Source organism: Microtus ochrogaster, unplaced genomic scaffold (genome assembly GCF_000317375.1).
Source record: "Microtus ochrogaster isolate Prairie Vole_2 unplaced genomic scaffold, MicOch1.0 UNK5, whole genome shotgun sequence".
NCBI classification, from domain to species: domain Eukaryota; kingdom Metazoa; phylum Chordata; class Mammalia; order Rodentia; family Cricetidae; genus Microtus; species Microtus ochrogaster.
Window position 1 is genome coordinate 157451 of NW_004949103.1, and position 23713 is coordinate 181163.

A 23713-nucleotide genomic window follows, 5' to 3' on the forward strand; every position below is an offset into this window, starting at 1 on the left:
AGGAGGGAGGGAGGGAGGGAGGGAGGGAGGGAAGAAAGGAAGGAAGGAAGAAAGAAAGAAAGAAAGAAAGAAAGAAAGAAAGAAAGAAAGAAAGAAAGAAAGAAAGAAATTGAATTACTAACAAAAGCAACTTCCGGGAGAAAAGGTTTGTTTATCTTCCAGTCCAACATACAGCCCTTCATGGAAAGAAAGAAAGAAAGAAATTGAATTACTAACAAAAGCAACTTCCGGGAGAAAAGGTTTGTTTATCTTCCAGTCCAACATACAGCCCTTCATGGTGGGGAAGTCGATGCAGCAGGAGCTTGGAGCATCTGGTAACATCAGATCCACAATCAGTAAACACGAAGGGGGAATGCATGCTAGTGCTCAGACCTTCTTCTCCAGTTTATGTCCTTTTTATTTTAATTGAGTGTTTCTTTTTATTTCATTTATTGTATTGTGAGCATGGGTCCTGCTATTCACATGGCATAGCTCCTGGGAACTCCACAGCCTTCCGCGATTCTTCTGTCTTCTACACCTGCTCTGGGAAGAGCCTGCTGAAAACTAGCCACCCCTCCCAGCTGGACTGGGGGATGTTCAGAGGCCTGCTTTCTGACCTGAGCTCCTCCTGGAGGTCACCCCACCCACAGCATGGCTGTTGGGCTTTGGTGGATGCCATGGAACCCTGGGTGTAGGGCAGAGAGGGCAGAGGCTGGAGCTAAGAGGCGACCTGAAGTGGGCTTGCCACGACCAAACAGATCACTTGGGTTGCCAGGACCTGAGATAAACTAACCAAGTAGTGTGTTTGAGCTCACCTGAGCCCAAACCCTACCTCCAAAATTCTCACGGTTCAAACCCAGAACCCTCAGGGACATCCTTCTGGGGTGGGTAAGGGTCCTGCAACCACTTCAGCCAACACCCAAACTGGCCACTCAGAGGTCATGGGTGATGTGATCTGTGTGGGTTCGTTTCAGGCCTCTGCCTAAAAGATGACCTACTATGAAAAATGCATCGAGATTGTAATAGAGCAACTTGACAAATTTAAGCCTGAGAAGGACAATCCCGAACAGTTCCTGGAGACGGCAGCTGCCTCCTTACAGCAGGTAGGGTCAGGGTAGCCACTGGGGTTTCTTGGGAGACCACATCAGTGACATGTGTCACCTGACATTTCCAGCAAACAGCATGAGATCCATTCTTTTCTGTGGGGAGAAGTATGAGATTAGGCACTCCATCAGAAGACTGGTGGTCCTTGTGGAGGCACCCCTTTGCCATGAGAGGGCTCCCTGCGTCCTGAATGCACATGGGACCTGGCTCTACCCAGAGCTACAAAACTCCCATGGTGCATTAGGAGAAGCAGCCCAGTCCCCACACAGGGAAAGCTGTGACCGTGTGGACAGCAACAGTGGGGGAAATAGGGACTTGCTTATGGACACAGTTCTTGATGGATTGTGCTCAGCCGATGAGAACTCCGGGAGAGAGTCTGGGCCCTCTCAAAGACCTAACTGCCTTGGACCCTAAGTGCCTCCACCTGGTGCTTGTCCACCTCCCTTAGACCCCAGTTCAATGTTTGAGCATTGCTACAACATGCTTGAGACTGGGGAAATTTTACAGAACGTTGTTCTCAAGGTTCTGGAAGCAGAGACATCCAAAATAGAAACAGCAGTGTATCCCCCTGCAGAAGGTAAGAGAGAGACAGACAGGGATAGCGTATCACTGCAATGTCCAACCTGAGCCTGTCACAATGGCAGCTGTACTTCCAAGACAGTTTTGGATGGTTAACTCTCCAAAGCACACCCCTCCCCCAGCAGACTCTCTGTTGGCAGCTCCAGACTCTGCCCCATTGTTATCTACACACCAGCACTGCAACATTCTGATTGGCTCTCTGGACACCGCTCTGAGTCCCCTTCCCCACCCCCGGAGGCTCTGACTTCTCTTTGTCAAGGTACTCAGAAGTCACCCCACCTGCTAATTGCTCCAGCACAGACCCCTCTCCCCAACCTTAGACTCTCGCATCCAATGGTAAAGAGCACAAATGTCTAAGTAGCGCCATCTAAGGATGTATGTCCTCTAGGTTCCCATGAGTATCCACTAAGAGCTCAGTCATCAAGCCCTGCCTGGCCCAGGTGAGGCCTGCACTTGCCCCCACCCCCGCGTCAGCCCTGGTCTAGCCATCATCCTATTCACTGCCGAAGCTCCCTCTCGCCTCTCTTTCCTGATCGCCCCACAGATGTGACACAGTAGTTATCCTCCCTGCAGAGCCCCTCAGCTCCACTGTGCCCTCCTCATTCTCCACCCATCCTCGCATCCCCTCCACCAGCCATACTGCCTTCCTGGTGTTTTTTGAACAGTCCATTTGTTGCTCCCACTGCCCTTGCCAGTCCTGCTATCGCCACCCACTTGGAACACCCAGCGTACTCCCTGGGCTGCGAAGCCATTCAGGGCCTTGATAAAAGAAGGGCCGTTTCTTTCAAGCGAGGCAGAGGGAAGTCATTGTCATTACTCTTTGGTGACCACAGAAAACTGAGTTTTAGTTCTCATAATTGGTTTGAGACAATTTTTCCATTAACAAAAAATAGATTAATTGTAAATGAGTCCTAGTTGTCACTTGGAAAATCACAAAGTCGTGACCATCTGTGTGCCTTTTCCACGAGAAGCCTAGAACTCCGATGCAACCCAGCAAGTTGGCAACAGTGGATGGAGCTGACATACCCGGGAAGCTGAGTTCCATCTCAAGTGGAGACGCAACTCCCGCTTCAGATGTTGGTCCTTTCAGGCTCTGCCAAAGTCCCTCTGAAGCCAAGGTGGATGGGGGCCTGGGCACTGACCCAGTTTAACAACACACTTTCATCTCCTGCTGCCAGAACTCACTGGAATATACTGACCACCAGGTCAAGGCTGGAGATGCCACCTGCCAGAAAGCTGTACAACCCCTAGACCACTAGGCAGAGGCTGACAGAAGGCTTCAGGGCAAGCATGTGGTGGGCAGACTGCCTAAGTGCGTGGTGCCCTAGGCTCTTCTTAGTGTGGACATATCCTTATTTGGAACCGCTGTCTGAGAAGATGAAACTAGCTTATAGCTGGCTGTGCAGTGTGGATCCAGCTGCAGTAGCCTGGGTTTGCCTGGGCCAACTTGGCTGGGCCTCAGGGAGACTGCAGGAGTAAAGGGATCCCATCCACTCAAGTGTGAAGTACCCTGGCAGCTCTGGCGGCCTAGCCTGTGGCTTCTGTCTCGACTCCTAATTAGTTACCAACTCTTTGGAGTAAGCATAAAGTCACTGATGCATTGATCTAGGGCTGAGTTTTGTAAGTGGACTCAGGTGGGGTCAGTCCCTGGGTACCACCTTGGCTCTCCCTGTGCTCAGAAGCCTCTTGCCTGGCAAGAACAGGCTATGCTTAAGTACTTGGGGAATCCACCTGGGACTAGGGACAAAGGAGAGGGCACATGGGCTCCGTAGGCACGCTAGGTAGCCAAGCAGTGAGGACAACTCTGACTTTGAGGAGCAACAGATCCCTGGAAGTGGGATGGGGCTTCCTGGGCAGAGGGACCTACCAAGCTGAGACCCCAGGAGCACAAGGCTCTTGCCTATGACTGAGAGTGGTAGACATGAAGTCCAACAAGGCCTGTGTGCTATTCAGACCTGGCTATTCAGCTTATATAGCTGGCCCATGGGGAGGTTGGATGTAAGCAGGGAAAGGTCAGAGCAGAGCCCAGACTGTAGACAAGAGGGAAAGAGCATAGAAAGATCCTGCAGGGCAGGACTAAAAGGAAAAGCATAGGCAGCTGGATAGCTCTGGGGCAAGCAGCCAGAAGAGGAAGAGAGAAGTTAATGGAGCTTGTACAAGAGTTTAGATGAGAGAGGACTGGAAAGATTGCTCAGTGGTTAAGAGCACTGGCTGCTCTTCCAGAGGACCCAAATTCAATTCTCAGCACCACGTGGCAGGTCACAACTATCTATAACTTCAGTTCCAGGGCATCTGATGCCTTTTTCTGGCCTCCATAGGCAGTGCTTGCATGTGCATGGTGTACTACAGACATACATACAAGCAAAACACACTTACACATAAAATAAAAATTAAAAAAAATAGCTGGGTGGTGGTGGAGCACACCTTTAATTCCAGCACTTGGAAGGCAGAAGCAGGGGGATCTCTACTAGTTCAAAATCAACCTGGTCTACAGAGTGAATTCCAGGAAGGCCAAGAGAAACCCGGAAGGAAGGAAGGAAGGAAGGAAGGAAGGAAGGAAGGAAGGAAGGAAGGAAGGAAGACAGAATGTCACACAGGAAATGTGTCCCACATTAATATTTATTAAAATATCCAGTGTTTTCCATGGCTCAAAACTGTTTTCAGCAAAAGTCTCCCTCAATGCCAGTCCCAGGACTGAAGCAGAGAGTAGCATTTGGTTCTCTCTAGGGACTTTTCAGGAAGCTTGGTTTGCATCTAGCAAATAATAAGTAAAAATTATGTAAAAAGTACATATAAGTGAGAATCCATTGCACATACTAATATAAAAGTTTCGCTATAGTGTGAAGGTGATTTCCCCATCAAATCTCATGCTGAAGCTGAATTCCTCAGGACCACAGTGTTTGAAGATGACATTGGGAGAGATGATTCAGTCCTTGGGGGTGAAGCCCTCAAGACTGAATGTGTCTCCCCAAGTGAGTTCTTGTCCTGGCCTTAACAAGAGAGTATGTTACTATGAAGCAAGGCTAGCTCTTGTGTTTAATTTCTGTACATACCTGGTGCCCTCCTCTTCTCTGCCATATATGGAGCAGCATGAAGCCCTTACTGGAAGCCATGCAGGAGCTGGCACCATTCTCTTGAACTCTAGGAACTGTGAGAAACTTTGAAGAGGGGGTATGATGGTTAGCCTTCACGATCAACCTTCCTGGATTTGGAATCAGCTGGGAAACAGGACTCTAACGCCTCTAGGTATCTGGACCGAAGGCAGATAGATCAAGGAGGACGAGAAGAGAAACAGAAAGGGCACTTGGGATATCAGGCCAAAGCCTGAGCACTGGAAACATGGGTCAATCTCAGGAGGCCAACAGCAGAGCCCTTAGTGGACATACGCTTGTCTCCAAGTGAGAGGGCCAAGCAGACAGCCAGGTAGAGGGTTCTGGAGTGCAGGGAGAGGTACAGACTGGTGATGGGGACATTTCAGGGCCAGCATATTCTCAGCCTGAAGTTGGACCAGGTCACCTGGGAGTACTTGTGAATCATGGAGGAAAAGCCCAAGGTGTTCGCTTATGGAAAAGTTAAGATGTCAGGAAGAATAGCAGCAGAGCTGAGAACAATGGTGGCCAGTGGAAATATTGTAGCCAGATGTGTTCCAAAAGGAACCTGGGAAACAGGCTGGGACTCCAGCTAGAACCTTGTGCTGAGAGTCTGGGGAAGGGTGGAGGGGCAGGGGCCAGCCCAGTTCCTCCAGGGCTGTCCCTGCAGGGAACCTCTCCTGGCATTGCTGCCGTTGTGCATAACAGGCACATCTTAGTGCTGTAGGTATCAGGGAAGCAAACGTAAGGTAGTGTCCCTTTGCACACTCTGTTGTATTAGCAAGCAGGCTCAAGAATGCCTTTTCAGGCTCCTTCTAGTCCTGGGAAGCAAGGGCAGTACCAGAAATGACACTCACAGGGAAACTATGTCATGACTTGGGATGTGTCCTGGATCTGCAGACTCTTCTATTACCCTGTTATTCTTCTAACATAAAAAAAAAATTAACTGGGTGGTAGTGGTGCACACCTTTAATCCCAACACTCAGGAGGCAGAGGCAGGCTGATCTCTGTGAATTTGAGGCCAGCCTGGTCTATAAGCATTAGTTATAGGACAGGCTCCACAGCTACAGAGAAACCCTGTCTCGAAAAACAAAAAACAAAAAAATGAGTCAGATGGTGGTGACACACACCTTTAATACCAGCACTTGGGAGGCTGAAGCAGGCAGATGGATCTCTGTAAAGTCAAAGACAGCCTTGTCTACATAGTGAATTCCAGGACATCCAGGGTAACACAGAGAAACTCTGTCTTGGAGGGAGGAGAGAAAACAAAAACCTTAAAATAGGGCTGGGCTAGCAAGATGGCTTGGTGAGTGAAGGTGTTCATAGTGTCAAACCCAATGACCTGAGGCTGACACCAAGGACACACATGCTGGAAGAAGAGAATCAATTCCTAAGTTGTCTTCTGACCTCCACATGTTTGCCATGTCATGTATGCCTGCACACAGGAGTGCACATACGCATGCACGTGCACACAAAATAATTTTTTTTAAATATTTATTTATTTTTATTATGCATACAATATTCTGTCTGTGTGTATGTCTGCAGGCCAGAAGAGGGCACCAGACCGCATCACAGATGGTTGTGAGCCACCATGTGGTTGCCAGGAATTGAACTCAGGACCTTTGGAAGAGCAGTCAGTGCTCTTAACCACTGAGCCATCTCTCCAGCCCCCCACAAAATAATTTTTACATGTAATTTAAAAACTAAAATCATTAAGATACCAGTGTTTATCTGTAGAGGTGTGTGTCTCAGCTAGAGTGCATTTCCAATCTCTAGCACTGCAAAAAAATAGTAAAAGAGATACTTTTCCTTAAATGGGTGCTGTGGAAACTCAGAGGGTTTTTTGTTTTTAATTGTTGGTTTTGTTTTTGTTGTTATTTTTGAGACAAGGTTTCTCTGACTGTCATGGAACTCACTCTGTAGACCAGGCTGGCCCCAAACTCAGAGATCCACCTGCCTCTGCCTCCTGAGTGCTGGGATTAAAGGTGTGCACCACCATTGCCCGGCTGCTGTAAGGCTTTTTGATGCAGCCTTTCTGGAAAGTACTTTGACAGAGGCAGGATCTGTTAAAAGGGGTAGCCAGCGGTGGAAAACTCACGAATTCTGAAGTTATTAGAGAAGTGTGAATGCAGAGGAGCAGAGAGGAGTGGCAGATACATTCTGCGGCCACCAAAGTCGTAGCCCGTGGTTCTGCCGTGGGTGGTGCTCTTTTGTCATCCCCGTGTAAATCTTAGCATGGCATCATTTTAATGGCTGCATCGTACTGGTATGAAGGATGCAGCAATGATGCTTGACCTGTTGGTTGCCTGCTGATGGACCCTTGTTCCTGTTCAGTGCTGCTTAGACCTCTTCCCCAGTGAGGGCACGTGAACATTTTCTGTGTTCTGGGAGGCTTCCTTAAGTTCCCTGAAGCACACTTACTCTGTTAAAGGGTCACAAAAATAAAGCTCTCAAAACCTGTTTTCCAAATTGCTTTTCCAGAAAGGCTCAGCAGCAAGTGTCTCACCAAGTTTCTCAGCGCTGTGCTGGTTCAAGCAGATAATACTCATTTTCCTTCTCCAACGAAACTTAATTACTTTTCAAACCTTAATTTAAAAAATTAATTACTTTATAAAATAATTAGCATGTGTCACACACAGGTCATATTATCATTTGGGTCTGAATTGTCCCCCAAAGGCTCCTGTGTTGAAGGTCTTGCGCCAGTGCAGTGTTCGGAGGGAAGTGGTTGGATCCTGAGGGCTCTGGTTTTGTCAGTGGACAGCTTCATTGATAGCATTATTCAGAGCTGGTGGGAGCTTGAGGAAACAGGTCACTGAAAGGGTGCCTTGGAGGATATATCCCTGCCTCCAGCCTTCTCTGCGTCCTGCCACCATGAGATGATGATCAGCTTCCCTCTAATCTGAAACCAGCTACCTGTGGACTACCACCTCTGAAACCATGAACCAAATTAATCTTTTCTACCTAGAAACTGGTTTTTTTTTTTAAGTTTATTTACTTTTATGTACATTGGTGTTTTGCCTGCAGGTGTGTCTGTGTGAGAGTATCAGTTACTGGAGTTACAAACAGTAGTGAGCTGCATGTGGGTGCTGGGATTTGAACCCAGGTTCCCTGTGATAAGAAAAAGAGCAGCTCTGCCGGTGCAAAAAAAAAAAATCTAATTAGGTCGAATCAAACCAAATCTAAATGCCCATCGTTTTATTAAGTAAGATGCTCTCAGGTGGCCGAGCTCATGGCAGGGAGACAGGACAGCAGGGAGCCCGTGCAGACCCGAAAACCACGTGTTTCTCCTCTAGGAGTTCACTTAAATACCCTATGGCATGCTGGGATTTGGACTCCAGAGCAATGCAACTTCCAAGCCAGGGGCTGGAGGCTATGCTCCCAACTTAACACCCTGGAAGAGCAGTCAGTACCCTTAACTGCTGAGCCATCTCTCCAGCCCCCTGTAAACTGTTTTTTGTCAGATTTGTTTTAATCACAGTGATAGAAAGTCTTGACACTGGTCACAAAACCAAATTGTTTGAAAGTGTGAGAAAGGTCAGCCCTGCCCTACCCTGCCTGACCAGCTCCCTCCCCAGAGGAGACAGAATTCAGAAATTCAGAATCCATATCTCTGTCTATTTGTCTGTCTATCTGTCTGTCTGTCTATATCATGTATGTATCTCTCAATCAATCTCTCTCTCTCTCTCTTTCTCTCTCTCTCTCTCTCTCTCTCTCTCTCTCTCTCTCTCTCTCCCCCCAATCAGGACAGGGTCTCCCTAATATACCTGGATCTCAGGTAGACCAGATGGATTTGAACTTCGCCTGCCTCTATTCCAAGTGCCTTGATTAAAAGACATGCAACACCGTGCTTGGCCAAGGGACCATAATTCTTACTGCTGCCTAGGAGCTCCAATCCTGCTTTTTATCCCGGAGAAGCTCTCACAGATTTCCCTTGATCATGCATCACTCTTTTGGATAATGTTTTATTTCTTCATTTGAAAACCTTTATATGATTTCCTTTTAATTCCTTGTGGTAAAACGCACATGACATAAATTTTGACCATTTTAACTGTTTTCAAGTGGCACAAAGCACATTCACAGGACTGCGTAGCCATCACTTCCATGCATCTCCATAGCCCTCTAACCTTCTGACCTGAAACTCTATCCCCATGAAACAGCAGCTGCCTGGCTCCCCATACCCTCCTTTGTCATTTGCTGGCCATTCTTTCTATCTCTATGGATTCGCCTATCCTCTTATAGAAGAATATTTGCATAATGCTTGTCCTTCTGTGTCTTTGTCTTTGCACCCACTTTGTCCTCATTCATCCTTGGGGTCCTGCCATTGTGGGGTCCTGTCATTGTGGTCATTGCCCACTGCTCTAGGAGAGCTGAATGAACTGGCCATGTAGGAGTGTCTATCCCCTACCTTCGGCCTTGATCTCATGGTTCTTGAGGGCTCTCTCCTGGCTTTCTTTTCCAGACTTTGAACCCCCAAAAGCTTGCCTTTGTTTTGGAGATTCTGTCTGGCTGCCTGGAATACCAGAAGTTACTGACCATCGTGGTGGATGCCTTCTATGTGCGGGATGGTCGGCTCTGCCTGTGGGCTGACTACAGCCTCTTTGAGGGTGCGTATATTCACTACCCACATGTCCATGAGGCCCAGGCCTGCTGCCCACTCCAGATAGGGACTAGAGAGGAAACTAGCCACAGACCTTGACAGGTTGACTTGAAAGAGGCCAACAAGCGGCAAGCTTCTAGACACAGAAGGCGGCTCCTCATGCTTCTGCTGCTCTTTCTCTCACTTGGTTCTCATGTACCCATAAGTATGTGGCCCAGGCTAGATATATTGTCTCATGGGGAAACTGAAACCTGGGTCTTGAGAACAGAGTGCAGCCTTTGCCCCACCCCCAGCCACTTAGCTGGAAGAGAATGCCCCTGAGGTTTGTTTGTGACCTGTGGAGAGACTAGGCATATGGTAGTCTGGATCATCCAAGGAAAGATTAAATATGAGAGCCACCTCTGACCACTGTCCACATTCACAGAACATGGTGACTATTGTGGGCAGTGGCTGGTGCTACCATAGGGTAGAGAGACATAGAATCTGCTGTCGGCCTTGATGCTGACCCAGGAGTAGAGAGCTGAGGGCTATGCACACTGGTAGGCTGAGACAGATGCAAAACTGGGCTGACCCTCATTAGCTCAGAGACAGAAACACAGCCTCATCAGAGAAGCTTCCATCCCCAAAGACTCAGAATGACTCAGCTCACAAAATCGACAAAACTAAAGATGATATCACTTTTGCCCAGAGAAATTCTGGGATTTCTGAGAATTAACCAAATGCAGTGTAATGTGTGTGGAAGCCAAAAGCCCCTAGTGGCTAGTTCTACAATCACTGTACATGAAGTGGTAGTTGCCATATGGGCCTGTCCTTGTGTGCCCTGACAGAATAAGGGGCCTGTAAGACTCTCAGCAGCTGCAGAATTCTCCCAAGGTCACACACAGAGCCCCTCTGCAGGGCAGCTGGGCACTCCTCACACCAAGCTCTCTCCCCAGTAATATGCTACCTGGCCATGTTCCAGCTGGATGAGCTCGGCTTCCAGCTCTTCTGCAGCATCATCAAATCCCAGCCTGTGCGCAAGACTTGCAAGGTGAGTGCCACTGCCCCCAACACAGTACTGCGGTTGAGGTTACCAACCAGGAAGGCAAGAATCTGGGGCCAGATGTGCATCTGATCGATCCCACTTTTTCCTCTAGCTAGAGAAACTGGCAGGTTCATCTTTTCTCTGCTTAATACCATCTGACAGCCCTGTATAGTACAATGTTGTCTATCTCTGACTATCTGGTTGGTTTATGAAGGACCGGCTTTCCTACCTGCTCATACCCCATGATGGATAAGCAATTAGAATTATCTGAAGCAAAGGCTTCATTTTTATGACAAGGAATTTAAAATTGATGGCATCTTCTCAGTGATGCTTTGGGACTGCTCTGGCCAGTTCTGCACTTGGCGAGTTCTGCACTTGGCTCAGGCTTTGCTGCCTTGTGCTGGAATCCGTAAGGGTTATTGAGCAAACCTCCACCTTGCCTCCTACACTGAGTCCCGCAGTGCTGACTCAACAGATGCTTGGGGTGTAGATCACATACTGCTCTCAGGAAAAGAACAGTGACCCCAGGCCAGTTCCTGGTCACTGACCAGCCTAGGGAGCTCTGGAGGCTTGTGACGACAGCTCAGAAAACCCACATGGGAGGCAGGCCTTGTGGTTTATAATCCCAACAGTTTGGGAGGCTGAGTTAGGAGGCCCAGCCTGACTCCCTGTCTCATAGTTAAAAGAGAGAGAAAGAGGAGAGAAAGAAAGATACAGAGAAGGAAAAAGAGGGGGGAAAGACTGAGGCTAAAGATCATCTTATAATATTCCCTTGTTGAGGGTGGTGGCACACGCCTTTAATCCCAGCACTTGGGAGACAGAGACAGGTGGATCTCTGTGAGTTTGAGGCCATCCTGGTCTAGAGAGTGAGTTCCAGAAAGGCTCCAAAGTTACAGAGAAACCCTGTTTTAAAAAAAAACAATAAATAAATTAATAAATGTGGAATATTTCCTTACCCTGTGTGGGCTCCAAAGAAAAAGAAAACTCCAGGGAGCAAAGCTGCAGAGGTTGATTGGTGACTGACACAAGGCCTCCCCTTGTCCACTCCATACTCCATGCCCCATTGGGTGATTCTGGGCCCAGAAGGGTCCCTCTACCTGCCTCAGAGACCTAGAAAGAAGCCAGGTGAAGATGAAGATCCAGCTGTTGGCACCACGGTGGCCTGTCTTAGCTGCTGCTGCTGTGGTTAGGAGTGACACAGCAGAAAGTATCACAGCCCAGGTTGCTTGGAAGGCAGCCTCCACTGGGGACGCTGCCCATTCCTCCAAGACCACAGGCAGAAGAGCTCGAAGTCACCCCACACTCATGTAATAAGAACCTTCCAGATGGCCAAAGGCTACTTTTTATGTAGAGTCTCACTATGTAGTCTTGACTGGTCTGGAACTCAATATATAAACCAGACTGGCCTCAAATTCACAGAGATCCTCCTACCTCTGCCTCCCAATTTCTGGTATTAAAGATATATGCCACAATACCAACCAATGTTTTATTGGTTTTTGATTGTGTGCATGTGTCACGATGTAGATATGTGCACATGTCGGTGCCCTCAGGGTCCAGAAGAGAGCCTTGGTGCCCCTGGAGTGGGAGCTACAGGCAGTTGTAGGACACCAACATGGGTTCTAGGAACTGAACTCTGGTCTTTTGTAAGAGCAGGACATGCTTGTAACTAGTGAGCCATCTCTCTAGCCCTCCCCCCAAGTCAGGGTTTTCTTAGCCGCACAGGGAGTCCTTTCCCCCACTCTGGCAGGATCTCTGCCCCCACATCCCAATGAGAACAGTGGCCCTGACCCTGCTGAGATGCTGGTGTGAAGATGTGGGGATGAACAGGAGCATAGAAAGAATGCTAGGACGCACCCAAATGGGATTGGACCAGCACAAAGGAGGTGAGAACCCCAGAGGCCAGCCACAGAGGCCAGCTTCCCCTTCAGGTGCCAAGACTGACAGCTGAGAGATTAGGAAGTGGGTGATAGGACCCTGGCCCTGGGTAAGGACTGAGAAGATGAGAGGCTATAGAGGTAGGTGATGAAAGTGGGCAGGCTGCCTGCCAAGCGGGGAACTGTGGAAAGCTCTGGAACCATGGTTCTCAACCTTCCTAATGCTGCAACCCTTTATTTTTGCTACTACTTCATAACTGTAATTTTGCTACTGTTATGAATTGTAATGTAAATATTTGATATGCAGGATGGTCTTAGGTGACCCTCGACCCTCACGTCCAAAGGAGTCATGACCCCCAGGTTGAGAAATGCTGCTCTGTTTGGAATAGGGTTGCAGGCCACAAGGAATTGATCCTCACAAGAGATAGGTGAGGATGAAGCTGATGAGGACAGGAGTCACACTGGGAGGTCATAGCCTTGTTCGCCGTTGTCCTCTCAACTGGCCGTGTACTTCCAGGGTCACTTCCCAAATACATTTCCTGCTTCCCAGTACCAGCTGTGTTTCTTGTGTCACTACAGAGCTCTCCTGGGCTCTGATGTGGTCCCTGGATCCTGCAAACAGGATAATGGCATAACTGTAGCCCCAGGGCCATTGACTGTCCCTTCTGATTGGCTTTGGAGACTGCCTCAGTCTCAGGGCTGAGGTCAAACAGCAACTGTGAATGGTCAGATGATAACCCACCTTCCAGAGCTTAGGGCTTTCCCAGCCCGAGCCCTGCAGTGCTATAGTGACAAGGTTACAGGGACAGAAAATGACATTATTACATTCCCAGCATTAGACATCCCGCTGGACTTAGGCAGGGTAGGAGGCAGGCAGCCCTCTGTGTGTCCCTGTAGCCTCTTACCCAGGAGTGGAGCAAAGGGCCTTCCAGGCCTGGAAGCTGGATAAATGTCCACCTGCAGTATGTGTGACCCCCTGAATGTCACAGCCTGTTCTGGGGCATCAGTGGGTGGTGTCTGAGCCACAGCCGAGGTGATCAGTGACTTTCTACCTCAGTTCCTCAGGTTCTTCTTTAACCCCTTAAACTTGTGCTCATGGATCAAGGACGAGTGGAGCCTCATCTATGAAACATCCCATGTAAAGGAGAACTGGATTGACCCTCTGATGAGGTGGGTCAGCTGTGGCAGGATATTAGGTCTCTGAAAACTGTCTGGTGCCTACTCCAGGTGTCTCGGGCGGGGGGGGGGGGCCCTCCTCATTCCCTTCCTGCTCATGGAAGCTCTGTGAGAGGCCAGATCATGACCCAGGTCAGGGTGAGAGGCCAGAGATGCAATGGATCTACCTACCACAGCCTGTGGCAGGGACAGCAGGATACAGTGTGGAGTTCCTAGATTCCTCTGAGAGGACTGGGTTAACCTCATATCTTTCTTCCTGGGGACGGGCAGATAGGCTGGACCCAAGTACACTGTCTGTGTGCTAGCTACGTGTAGGAGGCTTTGGCCCTGTAGTGGGGTTCCTCAGAGCTACTCCTTTGCCAGGAGAGCTCTCCTGTCCCAAATGATCCCCACTGTTAGCAGTTAGGACAAACTCCCCGAAATGAGGAGACAGCTGTGTGCTATTTCCATACTTACCACAACCGTCTCTGGGACCAGCCTCAGCACAGGCCTACAGCTGCTTCCCCACACCTACCCTGAAGCTAGAGGCTCAGTCCAGGCATAATCTGATGAGAACCCTTTGCTGTTAGACCTCAGGGCAGCCTCTCTACCTCTGTGTAGTCCTGGTTCTAGAATTGAGTCCAGACGGTGGTGGTGCGCGCCTTTAATCCCAGCACTCGGGAGGCAGAGGCAGGTGGGAGTCTGAAACCATTTCAAGCCATGCATCTCCCCTTGAGGAGCCTGACAGGAGGAAACTCTGAACAGGCTGCTCACGATAGCCTGGGTCCACTCAAGACCTGGAAAGTGAAACGGGGATTCCTAGACCTCTGGGCCACCTATCAAGACCCATCTGAAATCCCTGCTCCACGGGACCTTGAGGCTGAACACAAGGACAGTTGGATGTCCCTTAGGGGAATGTGGCCCTCGCCCCACCCCCACTGTTCCCTGCACCTGTCACCAACAGTTCTGCTACAGAGCATTCCTTTCCCTTTGCCAGCTTCTTTTCCCTGTTCCCAGCTACCTCCGTCAGTACCATATGCACCACCTGTAGTAGCTTCAGACGCCAGTTCCTGCTCATCCTTAGAGAGCTCCACATCCCTGAAGTGGGGGCGTCTCAGCCTCCCAGCTCCCCTATCCCGTGGACCTCAGTTTCCTCATCTGTGCAAAGGGAACCTTGATGCATGTACTGAAAAGTGTGTCTTAACTGACTCACAAGTTAGTGAGGAAAAGTCACCTGCTCACCATCACCTCACCCTGAAGGACAGCCAAACACTAAGGGTCCTTCGGATCCCAGGGGCCGGCTTCTTAGCGACCTGTTTAGGATGCGACTCTAGCGCCTTCTCCACTTTTGCCTTCAAGATGGCAGCCAGAGGTCCAGGAGCTGATCAACCAACTGGAGGGAGTGCCAACCGATCAAATTCCTCCCTTGAAGACCAAGGCCAAGGTCACAGAGCCCAAGGAATTCAACCTGACTGTGCCAAAGCCCCGTGCCATTACAATGCCTGAGCCTGTACCCGCTGTGGCCAAGCCAAAGCCTGTGAGTTGGGCATTTGCGCTGAGCATGGGTCTGTACCAGCAGGATGTTCAGATGGGGAGAACAGACTGTAGGGGCCTCATTGGACAGCAGGGCTCCTCCAGGGTCAAGGGTGTACTGGACCACCCAGTAGTATTCAGTGATCCACAATACACCTCCCACCCCCCACACCCTCCACACCTACACAGAGAAGGAAGTTGGCTGATCCAGAGGCCATCACATTCTGAACCCAATCAGGAGGTGCTAAGTGATACTACCTAGCCATGGTTTAGACCTGCCTGGATAATGCTTAGAGCTCACCATTAGTCATTGCACCCACCCTCCCCATTAGATAGTATGCTTGACAAACACGGTGTATATGCTTCTCAGGCTTGGTCAGGATTGTCTGCCTGAGTCCCAGAATGCCTGGCCCCTACTCTGTCTGTCTCCTCTACTGAGAACCTCTCTATCTCCTGTTTGTTTCTGATTTATCAGTCAGGGTGCTTTGAACTGCCAGTAACAGGAAACTACAGGCCAACTTGCTTAGACAATAGATCACCAGTATTAAAGTAGAAATAGGCTTCAGATATAGTTTGATCAGGGTTCCAGTTCTGTTTCTCTGTGACTGCCTCTACTCTAGTCTCCTCTGAAAGGGAATTTCATCTTTAGACTAACTTAATCTCATTTTGGTTTTGTTTTTTTTTTAATGAATCCAGGTCTTGTGTCTACATTGTACATTCATTGTCTAGGACAGGAAAGAATATATTGGGACAAGAGCTATTCAGAAAAGTCTGATTGGTCCTGCTCAGACTGTCTGAGTGCTAAATCCTGACTAGACTGTGGATTCCGCAAGCTCTAACACTGGATTCAGCCTCCTGGGTCAACCTGGTCCTCACAGAATGAAGGACTATAGAGGAGTGAGAAGAGATGGCCCTGGGGCTCCCACATCTCACCCTAGTTCCTCCATTTTTCAGGTCTCAATGAAAATTCTCTCATTCCAGAAGCTCTGCTGAGTCCCCCACCCAGTTTTCTTCTTGACCCATCTTTTCTCCATATGTTTACAATCTGTGGATCTGCTCATGGCCTGGCTCTTCCTCCATTTTATTCACGCCGTATTTCCAGCACAGGTGGTTAAGTCCTGGCTTAGAGAAGGCATTCAATAAATGTGTGTAGAGGATGGATGGATGAGTAGATGGTTGCAGGGATAGATGAATAAATGGATACATGGGTAGTGGATAGATGATAAGTAATCAGATGTATGGATGGGTAGATAGGTTACTGCGGCTTTGTTGCTAAGCAACTCCACAGTTTCCCCATCTGCAGGATCTCTGATATTTCTGGTGCCAACTCCTCAAGAATTAATCCCGATAGCCACCTCTCTTTCTGTTTGTTCTGCTTGACTGAGGGACAGTTGTGCTTGTCCCCTCACTATGGCATAGTAGACCTTCCCAGAGCTCACTTCTGTATTGGCAAAGCCTGCGTCCAACACCTTCCATGCTCTGACCCGTGGCCAGGACTCCTTTTCACCTCCTAGGAGCTATGGGTGCCTGAAGGCATAGACAATGAGCCAAAAATACGCTCTAGTCTCGGGCAGTGTCCTTCTACACCCCCCCCCAAGTTTGTGGGCAGCCAGGGGAGGTCACAATGCAATGGGGGAGGGAGAGGAAGGAGATATAGCCTTCCAGTATGGACTCAGAGCATGGAGGACACAGGCTTTGTCAATATAGAAGTGGGCTCAGGGAAGGTCTACCATGTCATAGTGAGGGAACAAGCAAAACTGTCCTTCAGCCAAGCAGAACAACCAGAAAGTGTGAGTGACACATTCTCAGGTGGGCTGGAACCAACATAGCTCCTCCTAACTGTCAGCAAGAAAGAAGCCAAGAAAACAGGCCCTTGGTAAAACCTTTTAAAGCAGGTGGGCAAGACTGGAGATGGCCCTGGGTGTGAGGGACACAGCCACAGGGGAAGGCCTTGGTGAAAGAGAGCACGAGGGTCCCCAGTGAGGGTCATCAAAGCCTGGGGCAGGGCAGCCAGAAGAAGAGGAGGGTTTTAGGTTTGGATGAGCTGACTTAGCCATCTCTTTGAAACATGCAGAGGGGAAGGCAAGGACTGGAGAGACAGGCTTAGGAATCTCAGGCTCAAGGGTGACCAGACTGGCTCCTCACCTGCTCCGTGATGGACACAGCTCCTCCAGGGACTATGACTATGACCTGGAGAACAGGCCAAAGACTTAAGGTCCCTTCATAGCACAGACAGCTTGCCTTTTTTTTTTTTTTTAACAATGTACGGCACTCTCTGACCCCTCTGCCTACCCCTTCTGTCCTAAGAACTGGCTGCCTCCCCTTGGACACCATGGCTTCTCATCTGGAACAATGGCCTGCCCTCAGTGCCCTGGCCTTACAGCTCTGTCTACCCTACCCCCCAATACCTGCTGCCTGTCTGACCGTCTACCCTATGGGTCACTAACCACAGACTTGCTTTCCTCTCTGCCCCTCCACCAGGTCCCTCAGAGCACCTACCAGGAGCCCAAGGAGCAGCAACTTCTGCAAATGATCAAAAGATACAACCGTCGGAATGCTGAGGTGGCCATGTGGGGCCCCTGTTTCCCTAGACACCCCATTGGGCTATGAAGAGCAGGGGAAGGGAAGAAGGCTGGGGACCTTAGGCATAGTGCACTCATTCTACCATCAACCCCCACACACACACGCACAATGGCCTGTGGACCCTGGGTTACTGCCGGTGGGGAAAGAACAGCATGGTATCATGGCAGGAGCTGCTGCTGAGAGCGAACATGGACGAGCTACGGTGTGCCATGCCCCGGTTACACAAGGATCCCCAAGCACAGGTAATGCCCAGCCTCCGGGGTGAGCCCAGTCTTTATGGTAGCATTTTTCATATGCCATAAAATTCTTCCTTCTGGGGCTGAGGATGTAGCTCTGTTGATAGAGTGTAGCCTGGCATTCATGAACCTGTGGGCTTCATCCACAGCACCACATAAGTCAGGTGTGGTGGTACATGCCTGTAATCCCATGTAGTCCTTAACTCAAGAGTTAGAGACTGAAGGATCAGTACTTCAGGTCATCCTTGCCTGTGACCACATGTGCCACAGCACACTTGTGGAAGTCCAAGGGCAGCTTGCAGAAAGTGTTTCTCTTCTACCATTTGGTCCCAGGGATTGAACATAAGACATCAGACTCAGCAGCAAAGGCTTTTACCCACTGATTCAGCTCCCCAAACCCACACAGAAAGACAAGAAAGACTGGTTGTAGCAATACCCACCTTTAATTCCAGCACTCAGAAGGCAAAGATAGTCCATATCTTTTATAGTTTGACCCAGCCTAGTCTACATAGTGAGTTCCAGGCCAGCCATAACTAAATAGTAAGACGCTGTCTTAAAAATAAAATAAAATAGACAGGTGGTGGTAGTTTATGCCTTTAATGCCAGTGCTTGGGAGGCAGAGGCAGGTGGATCTCTCTGAGTTCAAGGCCAGCTTTGTCTACAAAGCAAGTTCCAGAACAGCCAGAGCTGTTACACAGAGAAACCCTTTCTCAAAAATACTAATTAATTAAAAGACTGGGTGACTAGGGACCATCAGAAAGAAGTTCTGGCCTTCTTTCTGAAATAAATGAAAGAGAAACTCCTTCAGGAGTGGGGCCATCTGGGGCAGCTGTTTGAACAGGATCTAACAGCTGGGTAGTCCCAGGGCCATGTATTCTAGTCAGCAGCATGTTTGGGGCTCTGATGGCGGCCTTTGTGGACTTTCCCCCCAAACTGGCACTTAAGGTCTCACCAACTTTTATCAAGGGACAGCAAGATGCATGGGGCAGGCATTCAGCCCAAGAAAAGGGAACAGGGCAGTGGATAACTCAGCCCTGGGGGATAGCAGAGGAAAGGGATTCTGAATCCTGAGGAAGTCAGCAATCCTATCTGATGACTACGGTCCCTAGGCCTAGCAGACCCTTTCCTTTCCTTGTTCCTACCCAGAAGGTTAAGCACCCAGGCAAGGCTTAGAGTGCAATGGAAGACAGAATGCTATCCTGAGGGGCCAGGGTCGGCACATGTGGATAGGTAGCCAGAGTGAGGACAGAAGGGAATGGGCGACCTTTCCAGGGATACTAGGCAGGCACAGATGCCGGACTACCTCTGTCTGATTTACAGGAGTTGGAGAAGCAGCAGCAGCATCAACCTGCACCCCGAATACGCAGGACTCCAAATCTGACCTTCTACAAGGTGAGGGCCTCCTGGCCTATCAGACTTCTCCTTCAGACTTCCCAACTGCCTGACTCAAGTAAGGCTCTAAGAATGGGAGCTGGAGGAGGCAAGGGACCCACAGACAGCTTCACCCTTGAAGTAGAGAGGGCCTAGCAGGGGACAAGTTGGAAAGGTTTGATGGCTGATAGCAGGACACTTGCTTTTGAGACACCTACCATCCATTCCTCCCCTCTGCCACAGTCTAACAACTTCCCGGTCAAGCTGAATACAGCCACCATCCTTCGAGAAGGGGCCTTATACCAGCGGCAGGTGGAGAAGGAACTGCAGAGGTGAGGGGCAGATGGCATTATCTAATTCCTTCCCTTCCACCCTCAAGGGTATTGACCTCAAGAGAAAAGCCTAGAATAAGAGCCTGTCATCAAGCTGCTCAGCAGAGAGGAGGGGGAGGCACTGAATTCATTGAGGAAAACACAAGCAATGCCAGGTTAAGGCATGGCATGGTGGCCCACATATTAATCTTAGCTCTTGGAAGGCTGACGTGGGAAGATGGAGAGTTCTATTCCAGCTTGGGCTACAGAAAGACATTGTCTCAAAATAAACAAGCAAAACCCACTTCAGTTTTTCCTAAGTTCTCAGCAACAAATTTCTCTCCACAAGTCAGCAAAACTTACAGTGGACAGCAGCTCAGCACTCTCTGGAGACAGCACCAGACCTGGTGGGGTTGGGGCTACATCCCCAAGACCTCTCCCTGAAGGTGCTAATTGCAGTTCCCAGCTGGCTTTTCCTAGGCCTGTGGAATATAAATCAGGTTTCAAGTCCCCTCCTAGGGTTTGATTCGCTTTCTAGAACAGCTCACGGAACTCAGGGGCACACTTACTTAATCTACTAGTTTGTTGGAGAGATGTGTAGAGCCTATAGGAGAACCTGTGGGTGTCACCCTACTCTACCGAGGTGCACACCCTCTAAAGATTCTGTCTGCTGAGCTGTCCAAGAGCTCATGCGAATTTGCATTTGCATGTTGTGGAGTCCTGGGGGGAGTAGGTGTGGTTGGCGACAATGCTGGCCTCGTGGAATCAGCTCAGCAGTCTTCCCTGTGCCCTCCTAGATCCCAGCACTTGGGTCCAGGTTTTGTCCTGGTCTTTCTGGTGACCCACGCAGTTCAAAGCTACTTAGGCATGGCCAGCTAACAATCAAACAAGCAGCCGAAGACAAAGTCCAGATCTGACAGCTTCACAGTCCACTGCCCATCTTTGAACACACATCCCTCACAGGAGAAGGATGTGTGACCCGGAAGGTGTTGTCCTATTACTGTTCTCCAGTTCAGTCATGAAAGCCTCTCAGGACTCTCAGGCTTCTGTTAGTTCAGTTCCAAAAGTAGGAGTGGCTCAGCTCATACCGCCTGTCCTCTCCAGGATGAGGTGTGACTGGGGAAGGTCACTACCATTTTTGCCCTCAGCCTCTCATGACAGTAAAACAGTATTGAATTTCCCTTGTTCTGCTGCACATCGGTTCATGCCTTCAGCTACCTGGGCCATGCCTCACCGCTAACACCCAAGCCTTCCCGTGGAATCTTGGAATCAATCCCTGTGTTAGTGTAGACCTGACTAGCAAGTGGCTGACTCCCCTTGGTCCATTCTCATTTATACAGAACAAGGAACTCCAGCTCTTTCAGAGCAAGAACACACAACTCAGTCCTACTGTTTGCTCCATGCTTTCACTCAACAACACCTTTCTCAAACCAGATCATAAGATGTCCCTTCACCAGCCTGTAAGCTTGCTACAGCAATAGACACCATCTGGGTGTCTTCTAATTCAGTTCTGCTGTGGCACTATCTACCTGGAGGGGATGGTAAATGCCGCAAGGCAAGGGCTCTGTCCTCAAGACTGTCTACCCCAAGATGCCAATTGTAATCATCAAATAGGTTTTGTTGTTTGTATGTGTCATTTTGTTCTTGCAATGCTGGGCATCAAATCTGGGGCCTTGAGCATACCAGGCACGCCCCCTACCACTAATCAGCACCCTCAGGTCCCCAGGTAGTTTTAACTGTGCTTCTAACCAAACATATATAATTTGGGGTTTCATAACCCCTTTATTTTTTTTTTATTGAGAAAAGGAAAAAAAAAGTTTCCCCCTCCTCCCATTTCCCTCCCCCTCCTCCCACCCTTCTTCCCATCCCCCTACTCCTCTCCCCCTCCCTCTCCAGTCCAAAGAGCAGTCAGGGTTCCCTGCCCTGTGGAAAGTCCAAGGTCCTCCCCCCTCCGTCCATGTCTAGGAAGGTGAACATCCAAACTGGCTAGGCTCCCACAAAGCCAGAACATGAAGTAGGATCAAAACCCCGTGCCATTGTCCTTGGCTTCTCATCATCCCTCATTGTTCGCCATGTTCAGAGAGTCCGGTTTTATCCCATGCTTTTTCAGTCATAGTCCAGCTGGCCTTTCATAACCCCTTTCTTTTTTCATGTTTAAGACTTATTTTTTACCATTTAAGATGCACATCTCTGTGCGTATATGGACATGTGTGTGCAGGTGCTTGAGGAGGCCGGAAGATACACTGGAGCTAGAATTAATAAAGTAAATATGAGCTGCCTCTTGTGAGCTGGGATGTGAACTTCAATCCTCCTGATAGAACAGCAATTTAAAAGCTAAACATCTCACCCAGACAGTGGTTTAAGCCCAGAACTCCAGAGGCAGAGGCAGGCAGATCTCTGTGAGTTCAAGACCAGCCTCGTCTACAGAGCTAGTTCCAAAACAGCCAAGGATACACAGAGAAACCTTATCTTGAAAAAAACCAAAACTAAAAGGAAAAAAAAAAGGAAAAAAAAAAACACTAAACTGTCTCTCTTGCGTCCCTCCCCCATTTGATTAATTGGCTACAGAAGCTCAAAGAACCTGGGGTCAGGCTTAATTGCAAATAGCAATTCACTGTAAAAAGCTTGACCGAGGGCACAGAGAAGAACTGCCTGGACAGAGAGTAGGAAACTAGGCTCAGAGCCTTACACCCCACTCAATCACCAGCCTCCAGGATCCTCCACCTGCTCAGTTCTCCAGAAACTCATGTGAACCCTGACCTTTATGTTACTTGGGGATTTGACATCTGTGTGATTCACAAAATTCTTGGTGTGCGCAGTTACCTCCCCTCCTGTCCAGTTTCCTGGACAACGCTGAGGGTGAAACGGAAACTTCCAAATTCTGCTCCTGCTTGGGTCTTTCTGGTGACCAGCCCCATGCTGGAGGCGCCCAGAGACTACCTGTCTGTGCTTCGCTCATTTGCATAAGAAAGACACTTGGGGCCTGGAGGGTTGACTCAAACGTTAAAGGCTAGGCTCACAACCAAAAATATAAGAGTTCAGTTCCCAGCACCCACGGCTGTCCCTCCAGGTACCAAAAAAAAAAAAAAAAAAAAAAAAAGACACTTAGAAATTCTCAAGTGTTTTAGGTGTCCAGTTGTATGGCAAGAAATGGGGATGAAAACTAGGTGCATGTCACAGTGTCATGAGCAATCTCTGGTCCTGCTATGGTGGGGGGAAGGCAAGCAGGGCCATGTCAGGCTCATGGCTCCATTTTATAGAGATAATCACTGCTCTGTGAGTGAGAAAACAGACCAGGGTAGGGAAAGACTTGGCAAATACCTGGTCCCTTCCACTTGACCACCCTTGCTTCTAGGACTCCACCCATGGGCCGTGGTGGACAGACAGGGACAGAGCAAGAGTGGACAGAAAAGTGACGGAAGGAGGGTGAGGAGATGACAGTGTGCACGGGAGACAGGCAGATGTGATTGTGAGTGAGCAGTAGGGCTGAATGTTGTTTGAGGCTGTCCCCTCCTGAGAGGACCTATGACCTAATGGTCTTGATCACGAGGATTCCAGCTGCACGTCTGTCTCCCTTCCCCTAGAGTTGATAAGCTTGTAGATGGAGCTGGGGACTTCTCCGAGTTCCTCGAGTGGCAGAAAAAGATGCTGGCCAAGGACCTGGAGAAGCAGCTAGCCACAAGCGAGTGCCGGCGGCTGCAAGGAAAACTGAGCCACGAGGAGGCCATCTTGGCCCGGCAGAACCTCATACAGGAAAACAAGCAGAAGGCCAACCAGAAGAAGGAGGAGGTGATGTACACTGTGTGGGAGTGGCCAGGACACAGTGGGACTTGAGCAGAGAAATCAAGTACCTATGCTGTGGTTGGCTACAGCCTGCCAGCCACAGTGACCTACATGGAGACATGGTTTCTTTATCCTCATCCTAACAGCCAGGGGTCCATGAGAGTTTCACATTACCTGTGCTGATGGTATTCCTGCTGCTTCCCAGAGGCCACCCAGGTCTAGATTTCAGCTTTGTCTCTCCTTGGATGTGTCCCACTGAGAACAAAGCTCAAAGACCACACTTGGAGGGCATTTCTCTGAGTAGATTCCCTGTGAATGTTTGTGTTTTTATTTATTTATTTATTTTGGATGAAGGATTTCTCTGTGTAGCCCTGGCCTTAAACTCAAAAGGTCCACCTTGAGCCGGGTGGTGGTGGCGCATGCCTTTAATCCCAGCACTCGGGAGGCAGAGGCAGGCGGATCTCTGTGAGTTCGAGGCCAGCCTGGTCTACAAAG

At 49.3% G+C, this 23713-nt stretch overlaps 1 protein-coding gene across 1 annotated transcript in view; it reads left to right on the plus strand.

Moving 5' to 3' along the window:
• Cfap99 (cilia and flagella associated protein 99) overlaps window positions 1-23713 on the plus strand; it is a 45659-nt gene that overhangs the window by 7593 nt on the left and 14353 nt on the right. Inside the window, exons 3-12 of the mRNA XM_005366025.2 lie at window positions 954-1082; window positions 9211-9355; window positions 10284-10378; window positions 13304-13416; window positions 14761-14938; window positions 17416-17496; window positions 17685-17759; window positions 19074-19145; window positions 19368-19456; window positions 23020-23224. Coding sequence (XP_005366082.1) covers window positions 969-1082; window positions 9211-9355; window positions 10284-10378; window positions 13304-13416; window positions 14761-14938; window positions 17416-17496; window positions 17685-17759; window positions 19074-19145; window positions 19368-19456; window positions 23020-23224 — 1167 coding nt within the window. The 5' untranslated portion in view covers window positions 954-968. The remainder of the gene's footprint in view (window positions 1-953; window positions 1083-9210; window positions 9356-10283; window positions 10379-13303; window positions 13417-14760; window positions 14939-17415; window positions 17497-17684; window positions 17760-19073; window positions 19146-19367; window positions 19457-23019; window positions 23225-23713) is intronic.